At 51.0% G+C, this 16124-nt stretch overlaps 1 protein-coding gene across 4 annotated transcripts in view; it reads left to right on the forward strand.

Moving 5' to 3' along the window:
* Positions 1-103: 103 nt before the first annotated feature.
* The window catches only part of Galnt10 (polypeptide N-acetylgalactosaminyltransferase 10), a 215344-nt gene continuing 199323 nt past the window's right edge, over positions 104-16124 (forward strand). The window contains exon 1 of one of the 4 annotated variants that reach the window (XM_063230683.1): positions 104-382. In XM_063230683.1, coding sequence (XP_063086753.1) covers positions 224-382 — 159 coding nt within the window. In that variant the 5' untranslated portion in view covers positions 104-223. Of the gene's footprint in view, positions 383-11323; positions 14201-16124 lie in introns of those variants that run through there. The other 3 variants (XM_063230681.1, XM_063230684.1, XM_063230682.1) reach the window with 3 other exon arrangements.

Raw genomic sequence — 16124 nt, forward strand, 5'->3', positions numbered from 1 at the left:
GGGGCGGCGGCTGCGGCAGAGTCCCCCCCGCGGCGGCGGCGCGGTGGCGGCGCCCGGCTCCCCGGCCGGTGAGCGGCGGAAGTGCCGAGGAGTTGGAGCGGGGCCGGCGCCGCGGCCGCTACTGCTCGCCGAGCTGCTGCCGCCGCCGGGCGGACGGGCGGACGCGCGGAGCTGGGGGCAGCGCGGCGGGGCCGGCGGGGCGCGGCGGGGCTGACCGGCCCCGATGAGGCGGAAGGAGAAGCGGCTCCTGCAGGCGGCGGCGCTGGTGCTGGCGGCCCTGGTCCTCCTGCCTAACGTGGGGCTCTGGGCTCTGTACCGCGAGCGGCAGCCCGACGGCACCCCTGGGGGAGCCGGGGCGGCGGCGGAGCCCGTGGCCGGACAGGTGAGCGCCTCGGTTGTGTGGGACTGGGACCCCTCCTCCGGATCTTTCCTCTACTTCTCCTGTGTCATCAGAGGCAGCGCCAAAGAATCTGCTTTTCCCATTTAGCGGATTGGAAACGTTGAGGCTTAATTCCTGTCCGAGACAGAGCCAAAACTAGAACGCAGGATTCTGGTTGCCCAATTCGGAGCTCTGTTTCTTATCATGGCTTACCTTTCTTTTTGTTTCTTGGCGCCCTCTGATATTCTCTGACCACTTCCCAGGATGATTCCTTCTGCTGGAGGGAGCGGCTGAAGATGCTGGCGCTTCTTCCCCCAGCTCCCCCACCTGCTGATCCTGGTGTTTCTCCCCACCTTTCCTTTTTTTCTGTGTGCACAGGGACACCTGCGTCTCCCAGCTCTTTTGCCGTCATTTGCTCAGGTCCTGTACATTCCTTGGGATGTCATGATCATGCTCACCATCACTCCTCCCCCACCCCAGAAGCTTCAGGCTCCTGGAGGTGGGTTAAGGCTGAGCTGCTGGACCCTGAGGAGTTTACCACCCTTGACCCTCTGGGCGTCCAGCTGGTGGAGCCTGTGGCTGAGGTAGAGGAATCCCCAACATGTCCCAGAGCTACTGGTGTCCAGTGCCCTGAGGATGTAACACCAGACGCCTCCCTTGACTCTTCTGAACTGATGAGATGTTGTACTTCTTGTAGCCAAAACTGGGATCTTAATGGTTGGTGCCTTTGCTGAACTGACGTGTGTGTGTGTGTGTGTGTGTGTGTGTGTGTGTGTGTACACGCGCGCGCGCGCGCGCGCGCGCGCGCTCACGCGCTTATGGTTAGACTTGCAGCTTCCTAATAGCAGAGCCCGGTCCTGTTACTCAGACTCTCGCAGCTCCTGGCAAGCATATGCAAGCCTACCTACTGTTTCATACAGGGGGCATTTTGGGCTTTTCTTGATCCCGTGGGAAGTGGGTAATTTTTGTGGGAGGGTCCAACTTGACTGATCCTGATGGTTGGCTGGCCTGAGCAGAGCAGAGGCTGACTTTTGGGGTGGATGGTTCTTCTTTCTCTTCTCTCTATCAGACTGCTGTCTGGATGTTCTGGTGTCTTGAGGCTCTTTGCTACAGGGCTGATCTACTAGAGGTCAGCCTGCCACTCCAGGAATAATTGTAAACCATCCCACAAGGTCTGGTTGATCTTTCCAATCGAGACAGAAGATCCTACTGTTTAGAAACAAAGGGCCCAACTCCTTTCCTAAATTCTTGCTGCAAACTGACTGCTGACTTAGACCTCTCTCCCTTAAATGCTGTGTCTGGTGGGTTTTCCCTTCACAGAACTTCTTTCTTCTGTTTCTACCCTGAACCAGTGTAAGGGTCAGCAGGTTCTATCCTTAGCTCTGCCGGAAATTACTGTCTGTGTCCTTGATTATCACCAGTCTCCCCCTCTGAGTCTTACTTCCTCCATCTTTGGAATGTGAATATTGGTCCAGTATCAGCATTCTGTGATACTATCAGTGATATCAGTGAGGAGCACAGGGAGCCGCTTTTATTGTATTTATTTATTTATTTATTTTCCCTTTTCCTGACTCTGGAGTCCCTGATAGCATCCCTAGTTTGGGGGGTGCCATCCCGGACACAACCTCAGCCCAAAGGGGAGTGACCCAGCCAAGTGCAAACTCTCCTTTGGAATGGCCATCACCAGTTCTAAAACAGCTCTTGACATTCTGCCTCTGCCTGGAGAAAGCCCTCGTATTTCATTTGCAGTAGATGCCAGAGTTGTCCTGCTTTTCATTTTCTATAGACCCAGATGTGTAGAGAGAAGGTCAAGGTTAACTGCCAGTTTGGCCTGAGCTTTCGAGATAAATCACTCACTTTTGCAAGAGGGTACTGATGGGATAAGGCAGCCTTTTGGGCCGAGGGAGAAGGGAGCAACAGCTGGGTGTGGCTTGGAGCCTCTAGCTGAAATGGGCAGAGAGGCTCATCTGCATAGGTCTAGTTCTTATTCACTTCTTTTTCTCTGGAATAGCATGGGGGGGGGTGGAATGGCAAAGTGTGTGTGTGTGTGTGTGTGCGTGTGTAGCCGGGTTCTATCAACGGATTGTCCTAGCTTTAAAGAAAACCTCTTTGCTTACTGGGAGTAGCAGAAGGGAGTTGTTTCCCCATTGATGAGCTCTTCTAGGTGCTGCAGGATTCAGCATTCATCTGCTGCCTCTCAGGAGCATCCTGCCAAATTTCCACACAGCCCTTTTTGTTCCACTCTTGCACAGATGCAGAGCCCTGGGCTTGGCCCCTGGTGCCTTGTTTGAATGTCAGCTGGCCTTGAAGGAGGAGAGCTGGCTTCCCGGAGTAGTGTTGTTCCATCCCTCAGCCCAGTGTCCTGCAACATGCATTTACCACGACAGGCTGCTGTCTGGGAAGTTGTTGTCTTTGGACAGGGCTGACCAGGTCTGAGCTCAGCCTTGCACTCTCCTAACTCCTGAGGTTTATTGCAGAGCCTTCCTTGAGCTTTCTGGTAGAAATAACTGCAGAGGCTCAGGAGGGAGTCCTGACAGGACTTCATCCAAATGAAAAATATGTTCTTGTGGTTTGAGAGAACTTTTTCCCCCACCATTTGAGCAGTCCTTTAACTCTTTGATTTTTGCCAGTGGATTGAAGAATAAAGAGTTTCCAGTTAGGAGGTTTTGGCATTGCTAAAATGTAAGCCTCCCTAACTGCCATGCTGGCTTACCGTGGGTTTTCCTCCAGAGCTGAGTAGGGCATCTGATTTATAAAGGACACATAACGCTTCTGGGATTTTAGCATTTCTCTCTCCAGACAGCTGGTTTCTCAGAAAGCTACAAAACCAAGCAACAAAAGCCAGCCCTGAAGCTGTCTTTTTTTAAATTTGGGGTTCTCTCTCATTGCTATCTGCTCAACATATTGGTTTAATTCTAGGGTCTGTTTCATATTCCAGGCTTGGGAACTGGTTATTAAAGACCCACATTAGGAAACTCGGGGCAGCCCCTCCCCTTTGCCGAGCCACAATCCGCAGTGAGAAATGACTTCATTGGATAACGGCGTCTGCAGAATAGAAGTTGGTGGGATAATGGAATACCAATGACTTTAATTTTCAAGTATCAGTAGTTTTTCTCATGTGTCATTGCTGAACTTTATTCTTAGAGCATCCAGAAATCAATACTTGTTGCCTCTTTATTTCAGTCTTCCTGGTAGCAGGGCCTTGCCCGTCAGAAAGTTAAGTACCATGGAAATGTAACCTGTGATGATTTCTTTAATTTTTCGCTAAGGGCTGCCATTGTTTAGGTAGCCAGTCACTTTTCTGTGTGCTTGCCCAGATGAAATCTGATTCCCCCGAGGAGGGAACTGGTGTCTCTGCAATCATCCCAAGCTGTCCCACTGAGGGAGACTTAAGAAGGGAGGCTCGGCTTCTAATTCTGTCTTCTGCCCTAAACTCACAGTGTGACCTCAAGAAAGTGGTTTAACCTCTCTGGGCCTTGGATTTCCTATCTGTGATGGTGAGCAGGGAGAAGGGCAAATGCGTGTCATAATGCCGCTTCCCGGCCCAGGCCTGGACAGATGTTGCTGACCAATGTCTTTTGCGCTAAGCCCAGACTTGGCCTTAGCCTGTTTCTTCACGCTGATACTAAAGTGGAGTGCATGACCTTGGAGTTCACTTGTGGTGTTGGAAATGGACCTCTTAGTGCTTTTCCAATGCTACGCAGCATCCTGGCTTTCTGAGTTAGGAGGAACATGTTAGAAGGGTTTCTTCGATGAGGCCAGCTACCATCGAACTTGTAATGAGAGGGATCTCCCCCCCCCCATCTAAGGGTTTGTTTATATTCTAATGTCTGTTCTCGGCTGGAATCTAAAGATGTCCAGCCTTTAAACTGTTGATTCCAGTGACACATAACTTGTAGATAATGGAATCAGGGGTTAAAGAGGCAGAAGGCCCATTGAAAAGATAACCATCTAGCTGGCTAATTGTTCCTCAGTCCACAGTCAGCTCTTGTTCTGGAGTTAGTCTCAAGATCTCAGCTCTGTGTAAAATAACCTCGAGGCGATCTTGGCAGCTAGAAGCCTGTCTATGGCAGCTAAATGCTCCTCACAGTGCCCACAGCGGCTTCTATGTTTTGCATATATCTGACCTTCTGCTGCTCATACATGTGTCAGAGCCAGGAAGAGAGGGACTTAAAATGCCAGTCTGGCTTCTCCAGGGAGAAGCTCCAGGCTTCTCCAGGAGCCGCTGTTCCCAGGGCAGAGAGTGGGGAGAGGAGGCATCCTGCACTGCACTCCGAGTTCCCGTGGCCAGGAAGTGTGAGGTGGCCTCCCCCCCACCAAGTGGCTCCAGGAGACGCCCTTGTCTAGCACAGGGCACACGTGGCCTTTGGCTCCTGGAAGACAGGAAGTCTTCTAGTCTAACTCCCTCTTTGTGTAGGCTTGAAAACAGAGGCCTAGAAAGGGGAGGGGTCACCACGCACACCTCCCAGGGAGAAGTGCAGCCCAGGACAGTGCTTTCCAACTTCCCCAAGGCCCCCGCCCCCACCCACTCTGATACTAATATTTCCTGCTTCTCCATGCGTTATTTCTCTCTTGAGCCAGGATCATCACAGTGACTTGGAGAGGCCCCCACTTAATGAGACCAATTATCGTCAGGAACCTACCAGTCTTTTTTTGCAGAACCATTTTGGCAGATTTTCTTCCCCACCTTTTATACTTTCAAAGTGTAAGTGAAATGTATGAGACACTAAGGTGGCGAAGGGATCCTGCAGGGGAGTAGAGGAACTGAAAGGAGGCATAGCATGCGCCACTGTCACTGCTTTCCATGGCTCACAGAGCTCGCTGAGCCCCTCACATTCTGTGCCAGTTGCAAGGAATAGGCTGAGTTAAGCCAGGTGGGCTGAGATTAGTTAAGGGACCACACAGGCTCCCCGTAAGTACAGCACGTACAGTGGGTTTCAGGTATGGTATGCTCTAGAGGTTTGTGGGATTGTTGGGACTAGGGTTCTTTTTCCTGTGTTCTCTTGACTCTGACTTTATCTCTCTGCGTTAGCCTTGTCTTAGACTAAGCCATTGTTGTAGCCAAATATGATAGCTGTGCTTTGAGATCTTGTATCTATAACCAGATCCTAGACAAGACTATTTCTCTCCTCTGGTTGCTTCTATGGAATAGAAATGTCTTTCTCTTCTAGCAGGATGTCTTTCTGTATTAATAGCTGGATTGGGGTCAGATCCACCTGCTAGTTAACTTAATCCAGCCAGGAGCTAGGGATGGGGTTGAGCCATCCAGATTGTGGAAAGAGCCTTCCTAGAAATCTGGCTGCTTTTATGGGGAGGAGGAGAAAGCTGTCTCCAGAAGAAACCAAAAATGCCCACTGCTAATGCAGTGTCCCAGGCCACAGTCATTCCCAGGGACTCAAATTTGGACCCTAACAGAAAACTTCTCTGCCACCCTGGACTCTGTGTCAAGCACTGAGCCTGGGGTGCAGATGTCCCTATTCTTGTCCAGCTGTGCCACCGAGGCTGATGTCTGTGTGGGCCTCGGGTTCTTGCTGGGGAAATCGCAGGTGCTAATTGTAGAGGGCTGAGATGGAGAGCAGTCAAAGCTGCCTCTGGAAAGTTCTCTGGCCGCTTCCCTCCCCTCGCAGATGGCCCAAGATCTGCCCTTCCCCACGCATGCTAAAAGTCAGCCCATTTAAGATTTTTCTCAAGCTGAACAAGAACTTCTGTCTCTTCAGCTTTGACTTTTTTCTGCCTGGCCCTCTTTGCTGGAGGAGGCGGAGTTTTCATACTTTGGAAGCTAGAGGAAGCTAAACAATTCCGCTTGCTGTGATGGGTGGGTGTGTATTTATGCGTGTGTAGCTTTCTCTCCATGTGTCTCTCCGCTCTCTCTTATCTTCTCACGGTTCCTGTTTGCTGCCCTCTGCTGAATGTAGGTAGGAGAGGGAAGGGAAGAAATAGGCCTGTATTTTCTTGTCTCTGGTTTTGAGAGAAGCCTGAGTTTTGAACGCTAAATTTTCTTTTGCTTCCTCAGATCATGAAAGCTACAACATAAAATAATATTAATAAGAAGAATGATGTGAATGTGGTTGGTAATGAGGAGGATGATCCTCGCAGTAATAATAGCCGTTCCTGTTGATTTAGTGCCTACTCTGCTAAGCCTATTACCTTTATAGCTTGCTAAATACTCGCAGTAGTAAACAGGCAAGAAGGAATGAGGAAATCAAAGCTCACAGAAATGCAGCTATTTGACCGAGGACGTCATAGAGCCTGCCGTGGTGGGGCTGGAGTATTAGTCTGTGATCCAGTGTGAACTAGGCATCCTGCTTCTCCATATCTGATAGGGCGCAGGACCTGTCCCCCAGCCCCGCCCACCAGCTCCTTCTGTGGGTCTGCCTTGGGAACCCAGTTTTCTGGGCAATGGAGAGAGACCTTTGCCCTAAGCCTGAAACTCTTCAGTAGCCCAGGAGGTCACTTGGAGGTAGCATGACCTTGAAGAGGGAACTTGGCCCCATTCCTTCTGAGACCCCATTGGCAAAGAGCTCCCAGTTTCTGCTCTACTTGGAGGCATTTTGGAGCCCCAGGAAGGATTATAGTGCTGGGTCCCCACTGCCTGATTCACATGCTGGAGCAAATGGCCACAACTTAATGCTTGGAATTCTTGGCTCGTTGGGTGAGAATGATACTTTTGGTGTTTCATTTGAGGGTTAAGTGAATCACTAGGGGCCAGATCCAGAGCACAGCACTGAGTATGGAACAAGTGCTGGGGAAGTGGGGCTGTCCTGCTGCTGTACCCACCTGAAGAGGGACTGGAACCTCCTGGTGTCCCCAAGGCTAAGATGAGGGGGGTGCCTGTGCCATTGTTGTGCAGGTGGTGAGCTTCCCAAGGCTAAGTTGTTGGCTGGTGTAGGATTCAGAGGTGGCGGGAGCCAGGTGGGGTGCAGGATCTCTGATTACTGCAGGAAGGTGGCACAGGCAGGTAACCCCCTTCCTGAGTCTTTGAGACTGGAAAGGATTGTTGGGGTCCCTTCCCACGTCCTTCTACATTCAGCCCATCCATTGCCAGCCACCTGCAGGAAGGGTTCTTGGCCACTGTGGCCCCAGGAACCACTTTCTTGTCCTTGCTTTCCCGAGCTTCAGGCTGGTCTGCCTTCTTCTCTCGGAGGCCCTTTCAGGAAGACATCTGATGCCTTTCTCTTGCCCTGATATAGCCTGGCCGGGGCAGCCTGGGTGAGAACTGTCTCCTGTGGTGGCCCAAAGCCCCTTATAGGAATCACCATGCAGTGTAGTGGTTTATTTTAATCTGTTCAGACTGAAGATGGGAACTATCCTCTGCCTTAGTCACCACTGCTTGACAGCATATTTGCTGAATGACTGAGGGAGAGAGGGAAGAGAGAAGAGGTGAAGGAGTGGGGAACCATGCATTTTGGAGTTCAGCATCCCCTGGCAGAGGGCAGAAAGCTTGACCTAAGCAACAGTTCTTGCTGCACTGGGGGGCCCTGCAGAATCCCTGGGGAACCCACTGAGGATAGAGGCTCTGGGGCCGCACCCGAGGAGCGTGATTGGGCCGATCTGGCCGATCTTGCCAAAGATCACATGGGTAACAAATCCTACTGCAGTCATGGGAGACAGGCTTCTTCCCAGGGGCTCACTCCACTGTCCTCAGAGCGTGTTAGGAGAGGCACCCCTCAACTTCATTTATTTGGCTTCCTGTGTTGCCAGTCAGTGCCTGCTGGAGAGCTCTGTGGTGCCTGTTAGTATTGGCCTTGAATCAGATGTCTGCAGATTAGGAGCCCAGGATGCATCCGGGTGGGCGGGGCCCTTTGAAATCCTTCTGCCTGGGCTGCCAGGGCTGGTGGGGGCTCTCAAGCTTTGTTTTCCTCCAGTGCCCATAATCCGTTGGCTTTCTAGGGTGAAGCTCTGCCTTCCTGCTGGGGGCCAGGGCATGGCATGGTGCCTGTAAGTGGGAGGGGGCTGAACAGGGCCTCCTGGGAATGGGTGGCATTATGGAGACTGTGAACCTCTTCTTTGAGCTGGCAGGAGCAGAGAATGTGCAATTGGAATCCAAACTGACCAGACTCACAGGCCCAGCTCTGCTGCTCGCCAGCTGCATGCCTGGTGCCGTGGCTCTCGGCTCCTTCTCCAGAATGAGCACAGTTACTCTGATTTCCTAATGTTCCTGTGATGATTAAATTAAAGATGAGACAGCTGAGGTGCAGAAAGGTAAAGTGACATATATGAGGCCACACAGGTGACCCCCCCCCCCCCCAGGGAGCTGAGATGTCTTCCTCTGCTGCCTCTGAGCGCAGGATCTTGGATGAGTCCAGGTATCCGTTAGTTACCACTGGGGACCCATGAGCCTGAGCCTTGGATTTGTTCTTGGCTCTGCAAAGCTCTTTCTTAGTCTGAAGGCCCAGCAGCCGAGCCCAGGCAGGGATTACAGTCAGTCTCAGCACTGCCCCGGAGCCATACGCAGGCAGCCTTCCAAGAGCTGAGGTCAGCAGGTCCTGTGTTTGAGTGGGTTTCCGCTGCGAGTGGCAAATGTCAGTCTCCTCTGCGAGGCTGGCTGCTGAGGCCAGGGCTGAGCACAGGGAACTGTCAGGAGCAGCTGGAGAGGGAAATTTCCTAAAGGGAACAGGTTGGAAACATCTGGGGTGTGTGTGTGTGTGTGTGTGTGTGAGAAAACTACTTCCCGCTGCTAAAGCACGTTGTATGTTCTCAACTCAAAAGTGTTGTATTTGGGGTTTTCCTCTTGGGTATTGGTCAGAGTCAGCTGCTGACAGTTAAACTGTATGTGCGAGTACATGTGTCTTTGAGAAATGGCCAGTTTTCTAAATTCAATACCTAACTTTAACAAAAAGTTGATGATTTTCTTCTTGGAATACTGAGGTCCATAGTTGGGATTCCTGGTTATTTTATTAATAACAATCCTTAGTGGCTATTTTCTTGGAAGCTTCTTGTGTTAATTTATTTGACACTTACATTAAAAAAAACCAACCTTAACATATGCTACAGCCTGCTGCCCTTGGGCCAGAGAGAGCTCCCATACAGGAGTCATGTGGCTTGCTCAGTATGGGGCCCATGGACAGTCGAATTTCTTTATTTTTAAATGTTAGTTGCCAATATGTAAGCATTGCAACATTTCATGTTTTTAGAAAAAATATTTTATTTTGGCTTTCTGTAGTAAAGCTCAAAGTCTGGCGGCTGGACCTGGGTTCTGGTGTCATGAAAACATGCTCGGTCTGGGGAGTGGCTGCCCCTCCAGACAGACCTCCCTCTGCACCCGGCCACAGCCCCTGCCACTCTCTGTCTCACATCTGGCTGCCTTATCTTTTCATAGAACAACCTGACCTCCAGAGATGTTTGAGTTTGGAGTCCTGCTGTGTAGGGTGCAGGGTTCTGGTTGGTTCTCATTGTCTCCTACTGAAGGCAGGACATGGTGTATGCGTCCCACTTTAAAGACTTGAAGACTGAGGTTTAAAAAGCATAAGTGACAATGCTGGTCACAGAGCAAGTACATTGAGGCTCAGCCTTCCAACTGTAAGACGAGTGAACTTTCCAAGGGGGTTGGTAAGGGAAACATGAATATATTACCTTCAGGCTTTCGGTGATTCCCGCTCTGTCTCATTCCAAGAAACTCTTTTCCTGGCTTCTCTCTGTCCCTAGGCCCCTGAGTTTGAGACCTAGCCTCCAATAAGGCTTGTTCCAGCCGTGTCGGGGCAGCTGTGAGTTTGTTAGCCGTGCTGTGGATACAGAATCCACTTTGTTATGTGCCTCGTGCTTCCTGGTTTATGAGGAAGCTGTAGAACGTGCAGTCCTAGCTCAGAGGAATGCTCGGATCCTGCGGAATGAGCATGGAGACAGTTTTCCAGAGGGAAGGGCTCATGCTGTGCCCTCTTGTCTAAGATCTCAGAAGGATCCAGGGCTTCTCTGGGAAAGGATCTGTGTGAGTGCAGTTTGAGGCCCCTGAAAGCACTGTCAAGACAGAGCTCTGCTGAACGCAGGCTGCAGCCAGGGCAGAAGCCGCGGCTCTGCCCGGCATTTAAGGACCTCTGTTAAGGTTCTGGGAGGCTCATTGCATCCTGCGGGGCAAGACTGTGAGGCACAGCCAGGCATGACCACCAGCCCTGCACTGAGTTAGCTCGGTATTCGAAACTAGCTCTCCAGCAATACTAACAGTGATCATTTATTGAGTGCCTGCTGCATGCTGTGCCCTGTGGCTGCCTCGTTTGCTTAGCTCTGTGACACCAGCAGGGTGGCGCTCTTTTATTGTCAGTGCACAGGGGAAAACTGAGGCGCAGGAAGTAAACACACCGGAAACAAGCAGTGCTGAGCCACCATGATTGGTTGATTCCTAGGGGCAGCCTTTGAACCTCTTGGCTTCCGTTTCCTCACTCGCAGAGTGGAATATACCTTCCTGAAGTGTGGGCAGAGTATAGAGAAGACGGGTTGCTGGTTTTGCAAACTCCTCCCGGGGAGCTGTGGTCATACACCATGCTCAGAGGCCAGTGGCCTGTCCCGCCTGGTGGGCTGCTCTGCTGGTGGGCTGGGGGCTCCTGGCAGAGCCTCCCTGTGAGCACGGGGTGCCCTTCCCTGCTCCTCCCCTCCCAGCCCGCTCCCCTGTCTCCTGGCAGCAGGAGAGGCAGCTGAGGGCTCCAGCCGCCAAAGCTCTGCCAGGGAACAATGGGGTGCATTAAGAAGCCTGCCAGGTGCCAAGTCAGAGGTAATAAAGGGACAGTTGATTAGTTTTAACCCTAATTGTCAGGCTTTGCTTTTTTTTTTCCTTCTCTGCAAGCAGTTAAGGGCATAAAAGCGCTGGTGTAGATTTCCTCCCTCTGTGGCTGTGTGGCTTCTCTTTGGTTGTGGGCGTGAGTGCACCCCTCTCACCCCTCTCCCGCTCCCATTCCTCTCCCTGTATGTTTCTCTGTCTCACCCTCCACCCCCACCCAGTTGTCTCTCTGCTTGTATGTGTTGCTGACAGCTAATAAGACAAAGATAAGGCTACAGAAGCCCAGTCCACTAGCCTGGAACTCAGGATTTCCAGAGAGTGTATCTTTCACCTTGTCTGGTCTCCCTCAACCTTATCCCTGCCAAATGGGCAACCGCCTTTGGCTTAAAGAGTCCCAGCGGTGGAGGACGTGGCATTGTCTCCGCAGAGTCCTAGGTAATCTGCTGTCAGTCAGGTAGAGCATGTCCTGAGTGCCCTCTAATCAGTTTTTCAAGTTCCTCTCAAATCTTTCCTTTACCAGAAAGCCTTCTTTGATCTTTCCAGTTAGAATTCATCTCCGTCTCTTGGAAATGCTTATGGAACTTAACTTGTATGACTTTACTGGCACGAATGTCATAGTGCCTGTGCTTTGCCGTTACCCTGAGCGAAGGAAAGTAATGTCACAGGAGCCTTTGCAGGGTAATCCCCAGTGAGGCTCCAACTAGAGGAAAGTGGTCCCAGAGAGCTACCGTGTGGGCTGGAGCTTCCTCCTGGATAGAGAGGTTCTATTCCCAAACTTTGCTACCGTGCTATTAGCAACGTTTCAGATGAAAGAATAATTTAGGCTTTGTAGACAGCACGGTTTTCGCTGTAACTATTCATTTCTGCCGTGGCAGTGTGAAAGTAGCCATCAGAAATACATACATGACTGTGTTGTGTTCTGGTAAAACTTTATTTGTAAAAACAGGCAGTGTGCTGGACTGGCTGGGCCATTGTTTGCCAACCTGTGTCTGGTGGAGGAAGCCTGGGTTGTGGGGCAGGAGATTGAACCTTCAGATGGGATCCGTGTTCAGTTACATTACTTGGGCAGCCCTTGTTCTGGCAGTGCCTCAGTTTCCTAATACGTACGTTGGGTTAACAGCTTTTGACACTCAGGGAGGCCCCGAGTTTTCCACTGGGTCTCCTGTGCCTGCTGAATCTGGGTCTCCCCATCACTGGAGTCCAAATCCACCATCTCCTCCCAGCCTCCACTCTCCCATCCTGGCTTGCTTGGATCCCTGGTGCAGCTCCTGGCTCCCCAAACCCCAACCACAGTCCATTCTTTACCCTCAGCCAGAGAGCAAGCTTACCTCTGTAAACAGAAGCTCCCGTCCCTTTCTAAAACCTTCCAGGAGCTCACACAGTTCAAACTTTGTCTCATTTGCACCTGCTCACATGTCAAGCCCATTTTGTTCCCATCCCCACACCTAGCTCACTTCTGCCATGTTGGGTTCCTGTACATCCAGCACCTTCTTCTCCCAGGATCTTTGCACAAGGACTGCTCTTCCCAGTGACTGTCGCGTGGATGGCTGCAGTCTCTCGTCCTCAGAGAGGCCCTCCTTGAATCAGCCATTGGACATACCTCTTCCCTTGTAACTTCGCACTGTCTGGAATTCCCACACTAATGAACGTGCTTGTGTATCTCTGCTTCGGTAGCAGCATGAGGGCAGGGACCTTGCTTATCTGCTTATTTACCATCATACAGCGAGGTCACATAGTAATGTGACTGTATGCTGAATGAAGGAACGAACAAATAAATGCATGCATGCCTGTGTCCCCGCACACCTGTGCAGGTAGCTTACCTGTGGCCGCCATCCCCCTGCATCTCATTTGGACACCTTTCTATTCTTGGTGCTGGGAGAATGTGTATACTTGATCTTCAAGGATCTGCATTCTTATAGCAGGGAAAGAAAGACTTCCTTCTCTGTCTTCTGGTGAGATCAGAGAGCATCAAATGTTAGCTCCCATGGGCAACAGCAAAGGCCCGTGGGTGAGGGCCTTGGGGGACGCCTTCTCACTGTTCTCTTAGGTCTTTCCTGTGGTCCGTCCACATGGCTTCCTCTGTGGGATCTCTGGGTGAGAATCCCTTTCACTCCCTCTTTCAGACAGTATTTTAGCAAATGAAAAGACTTCTCTGGGACTACATTTTGCCCCCTCATTTGTTCTTGGGAATGTGGACCCCTGCTTATTTCTTCAGGGGAGGTGTCTGTGGAGGTGAGATTGGATGTCCCTGAAGGACAAGCCCTTCAGGAGAAGGGCTGACAGCTAGTGCCTTAGTCTTTCCATGGGCCCCTGCTCGCATGAAGGGGACAGATGGATTCTTCCAGGTTGCATCGTGTCCCCCAAAACATTGTGTTAGAGTCCTCAGCCCTCAGGAATGACCATTTTTAGAAATAGGATAATGGTAGCTGTGGCTAGTTAAGATGAGGTCATGCTGAAGTGCACTGGGCCCTTAATCCTGTGTGACTGATTGGGGTCCTTATAAGGCGAAGAAAAGAGGAACGAAGCAGGAAGCCAGCCTGCAGAGATGGAGGCAGAGATTGGAGCTGTAGCCTTGGAACAAACACCTGGGGCTGCCAGAGGCAGGGGTGATTGTCTTAATCTCTTCCTGCTACTTCCATTCCTTTTTAATTCATGGGAAAGATCCTCTCTTCCTATGGAGGATTAGCATGTTATACTGCATGTATGTGTTCTTTAAGTAAAGCCCTTCTCCTGATTAAGAGATCAACTTTTTTTTAAGCATCTATTAACCTTGAATACAAATGAATAAACACGTGGCACAGGTTGGTTTTACTGTTTTCCATTGCCTCTTATTTTGTTCTGAATTCCAGCTACGTTGACTTCAATAATGTGCTGTTTCATTCTGCGTCCCAGCTAAATTGACTTGGGGGATTGCTGCACAATAGGGAAGAAAGAAAGAAAGAAAGAGAAAGAGAGAAAGCGAAAAAGCGAGCCACTGCCTTCAGGAGAGGGAGGAGTTAGCTCTGTGGAAGGCAGCCAGCCCAGTGCTGTAGATGCCAGGGTGGGGAACTCACAGTAGAGAGGTCAGAAAGGACTTCTGCAGGCTTCTGATTGAAAGCTGGTCCCAAGGAAGGGTAAGACCTTAGCAATGTGTGCATAGTAGGGTTGGGGCCTTCAGGGCTTGGGAGGTGATGGTGGGAAACTACTCCAGCAGTACTGGGTAGGCCAGAGTCCTTGAAACTTCAGATGTCTGCTGAAGAGTATCAGGGAAGGTAGGTGAGGGTCACATCGCAGGGTCTGCACTTGCTAGGCTGGGGAGGCTGAACTTGAGGAGGCCGGGAAGCGAGGGATGGTTTTGAGCAGAGGGTGACTGAAATGGAAGTGCCTCAAAAGATAACTGTGGCAATGCAGGAGGCAGCAAAGGCAGGGAGACCAATCTGGAGGCCATTCAAGTGGAAGGAGAATAAATTCATTCATTAATCCACTGTGCCTTGCTGCGGTACAGGCACCCTGCTAGGCAGTGAGGCCACCAAGCTATAATTTGCAGCCTCTGAGCTCAGGCTGTGCAGAGTAATAATAACTATTGCTGGCTGTTTTCGCTAGGGGCAGTTGCATATGCTCTCATTCTTAGTCCTTGTAGCAACCTAGTAACATATGCACCATGATTGTCCCCACTTTATAAATGAGGGCACTAAGCTTGACCCAAGGTGACACAGTTTACTGGAGAGGCTCCTAGCGTTCTCTGGAGTCCTGAACCTTGAGCTTTGGCTCTACATACCAAACTGACTGAGCCAGAATGCCATGGGATTGTTTGCTGGTGGGTCCCTGGGTGTATCTGAGCGCTGAACAAGCAATGGGCAGATGGGAAAGGCTTCCTGGAGGGTGGAATCCTGGCTAGGTCTTTCAGGGGGAGTGGAGTTGCTTAGGCAGGTAGTGAAGGACTGAGGGTTGGGGACAGCACAGGGGAAAAACCAAGTGGAGCATGTAGCGACTCCCAAATTGAGTGTCACTGGCCTCTAAAAAGCAAAGCGGGGTGTAGGACTGAAAAGGCCAGAGTGCAGGAGGGGCCGGGTTCATGAACTAGACATCTCGTTGTTGGGAACATGAAGAGTGTCTGGTCCTGAGGCCAGGTGGCCAGATACACTTCGTCAGGGTCCTGGAATTCAAGGGTGTTGATGTTGAAAGAGGCCCACGAGGTCCTTGGGTCAGTCACTGTGAGGCGTCCATACCCAGGTCAAGTGAGGTAGAGCAGCCCCAAACAGGCTCTGGGAAGCCCCGCCACCCCAAGCACAGGGCCCCGCCTGCGCATCTCGGCCTGCCTTGGCGCTGGCATTGGGGTCTCCTGTGCTGCTTCATTCAGCTTGGCCCTTATCTGTCAGTCTCTGACTGAGAACTGAGAGTGCCTCAGGCTGGTTCTCTGCTACGCACTTGACATTCCAAGAGGAAAGGACCAGCTGGACCTTTAGCCAGATGACTTGAGGGCAGTCAGAGTGGGCAGGACCATGAAGCACAGGAAGGCCCATGGTAGCCTTTGAACCGGATCTCTCCTGTCTCCTCCCTTCTTGCCCCGCCCTGCCCTAACCTCCAGGCTTGTAAGGCTTCCCTGCGAATCCCAGGTTGGTCCTTTATCAGCTGTTTGATTTGGATGATCCCTGATCTTCATTGCCTCAGTTCCTCTACTTAAAAATGGGCCTGATGGCAGTACCTACTTCTGTAAGGTAGCTGTCAGGATTAGATCAGTTTATACAGTGCTGACACTTGGCAAGTGCTACGTGGAGTATCACAGGCCCACGGTCTCTTAGCCCGAATCTTTGGTACTAGGTGCGTTTTAGGACTCAGTTATATTAATCAGGTCAGTTCGGAGAGAGAAATCACACAGTTATTTGAACACAGGAATTTTCAGAAAAAGTATTATTAACTACAGTAGGAAATTAGTAATGAAAGATTGGCTAACAGGGGCAGATGAGCTCTAAAGAAGATGAGAACATCAAATATCTAGGAGTAGCCGCTATCACAGGGCTGGGACAGTGTTCACAGAGGGGTGAGCCCCAAAGAAAC

This window comes from Cavia porcellus, unplaced genomic scaffold, assembly GCF_034190915.1.
Source record: "Cavia porcellus strain 051 isolate PalLab524CR breed Dunkin Hartley unplaced genomic scaffold, mCavPor4.1 scaffold_19, whole genome shotgun sequence".
NCBI lineage: Eukaryota > Metazoa > Chordata > Mammalia > Rodentia > Caviidae > Cavia > Cavia porcellus.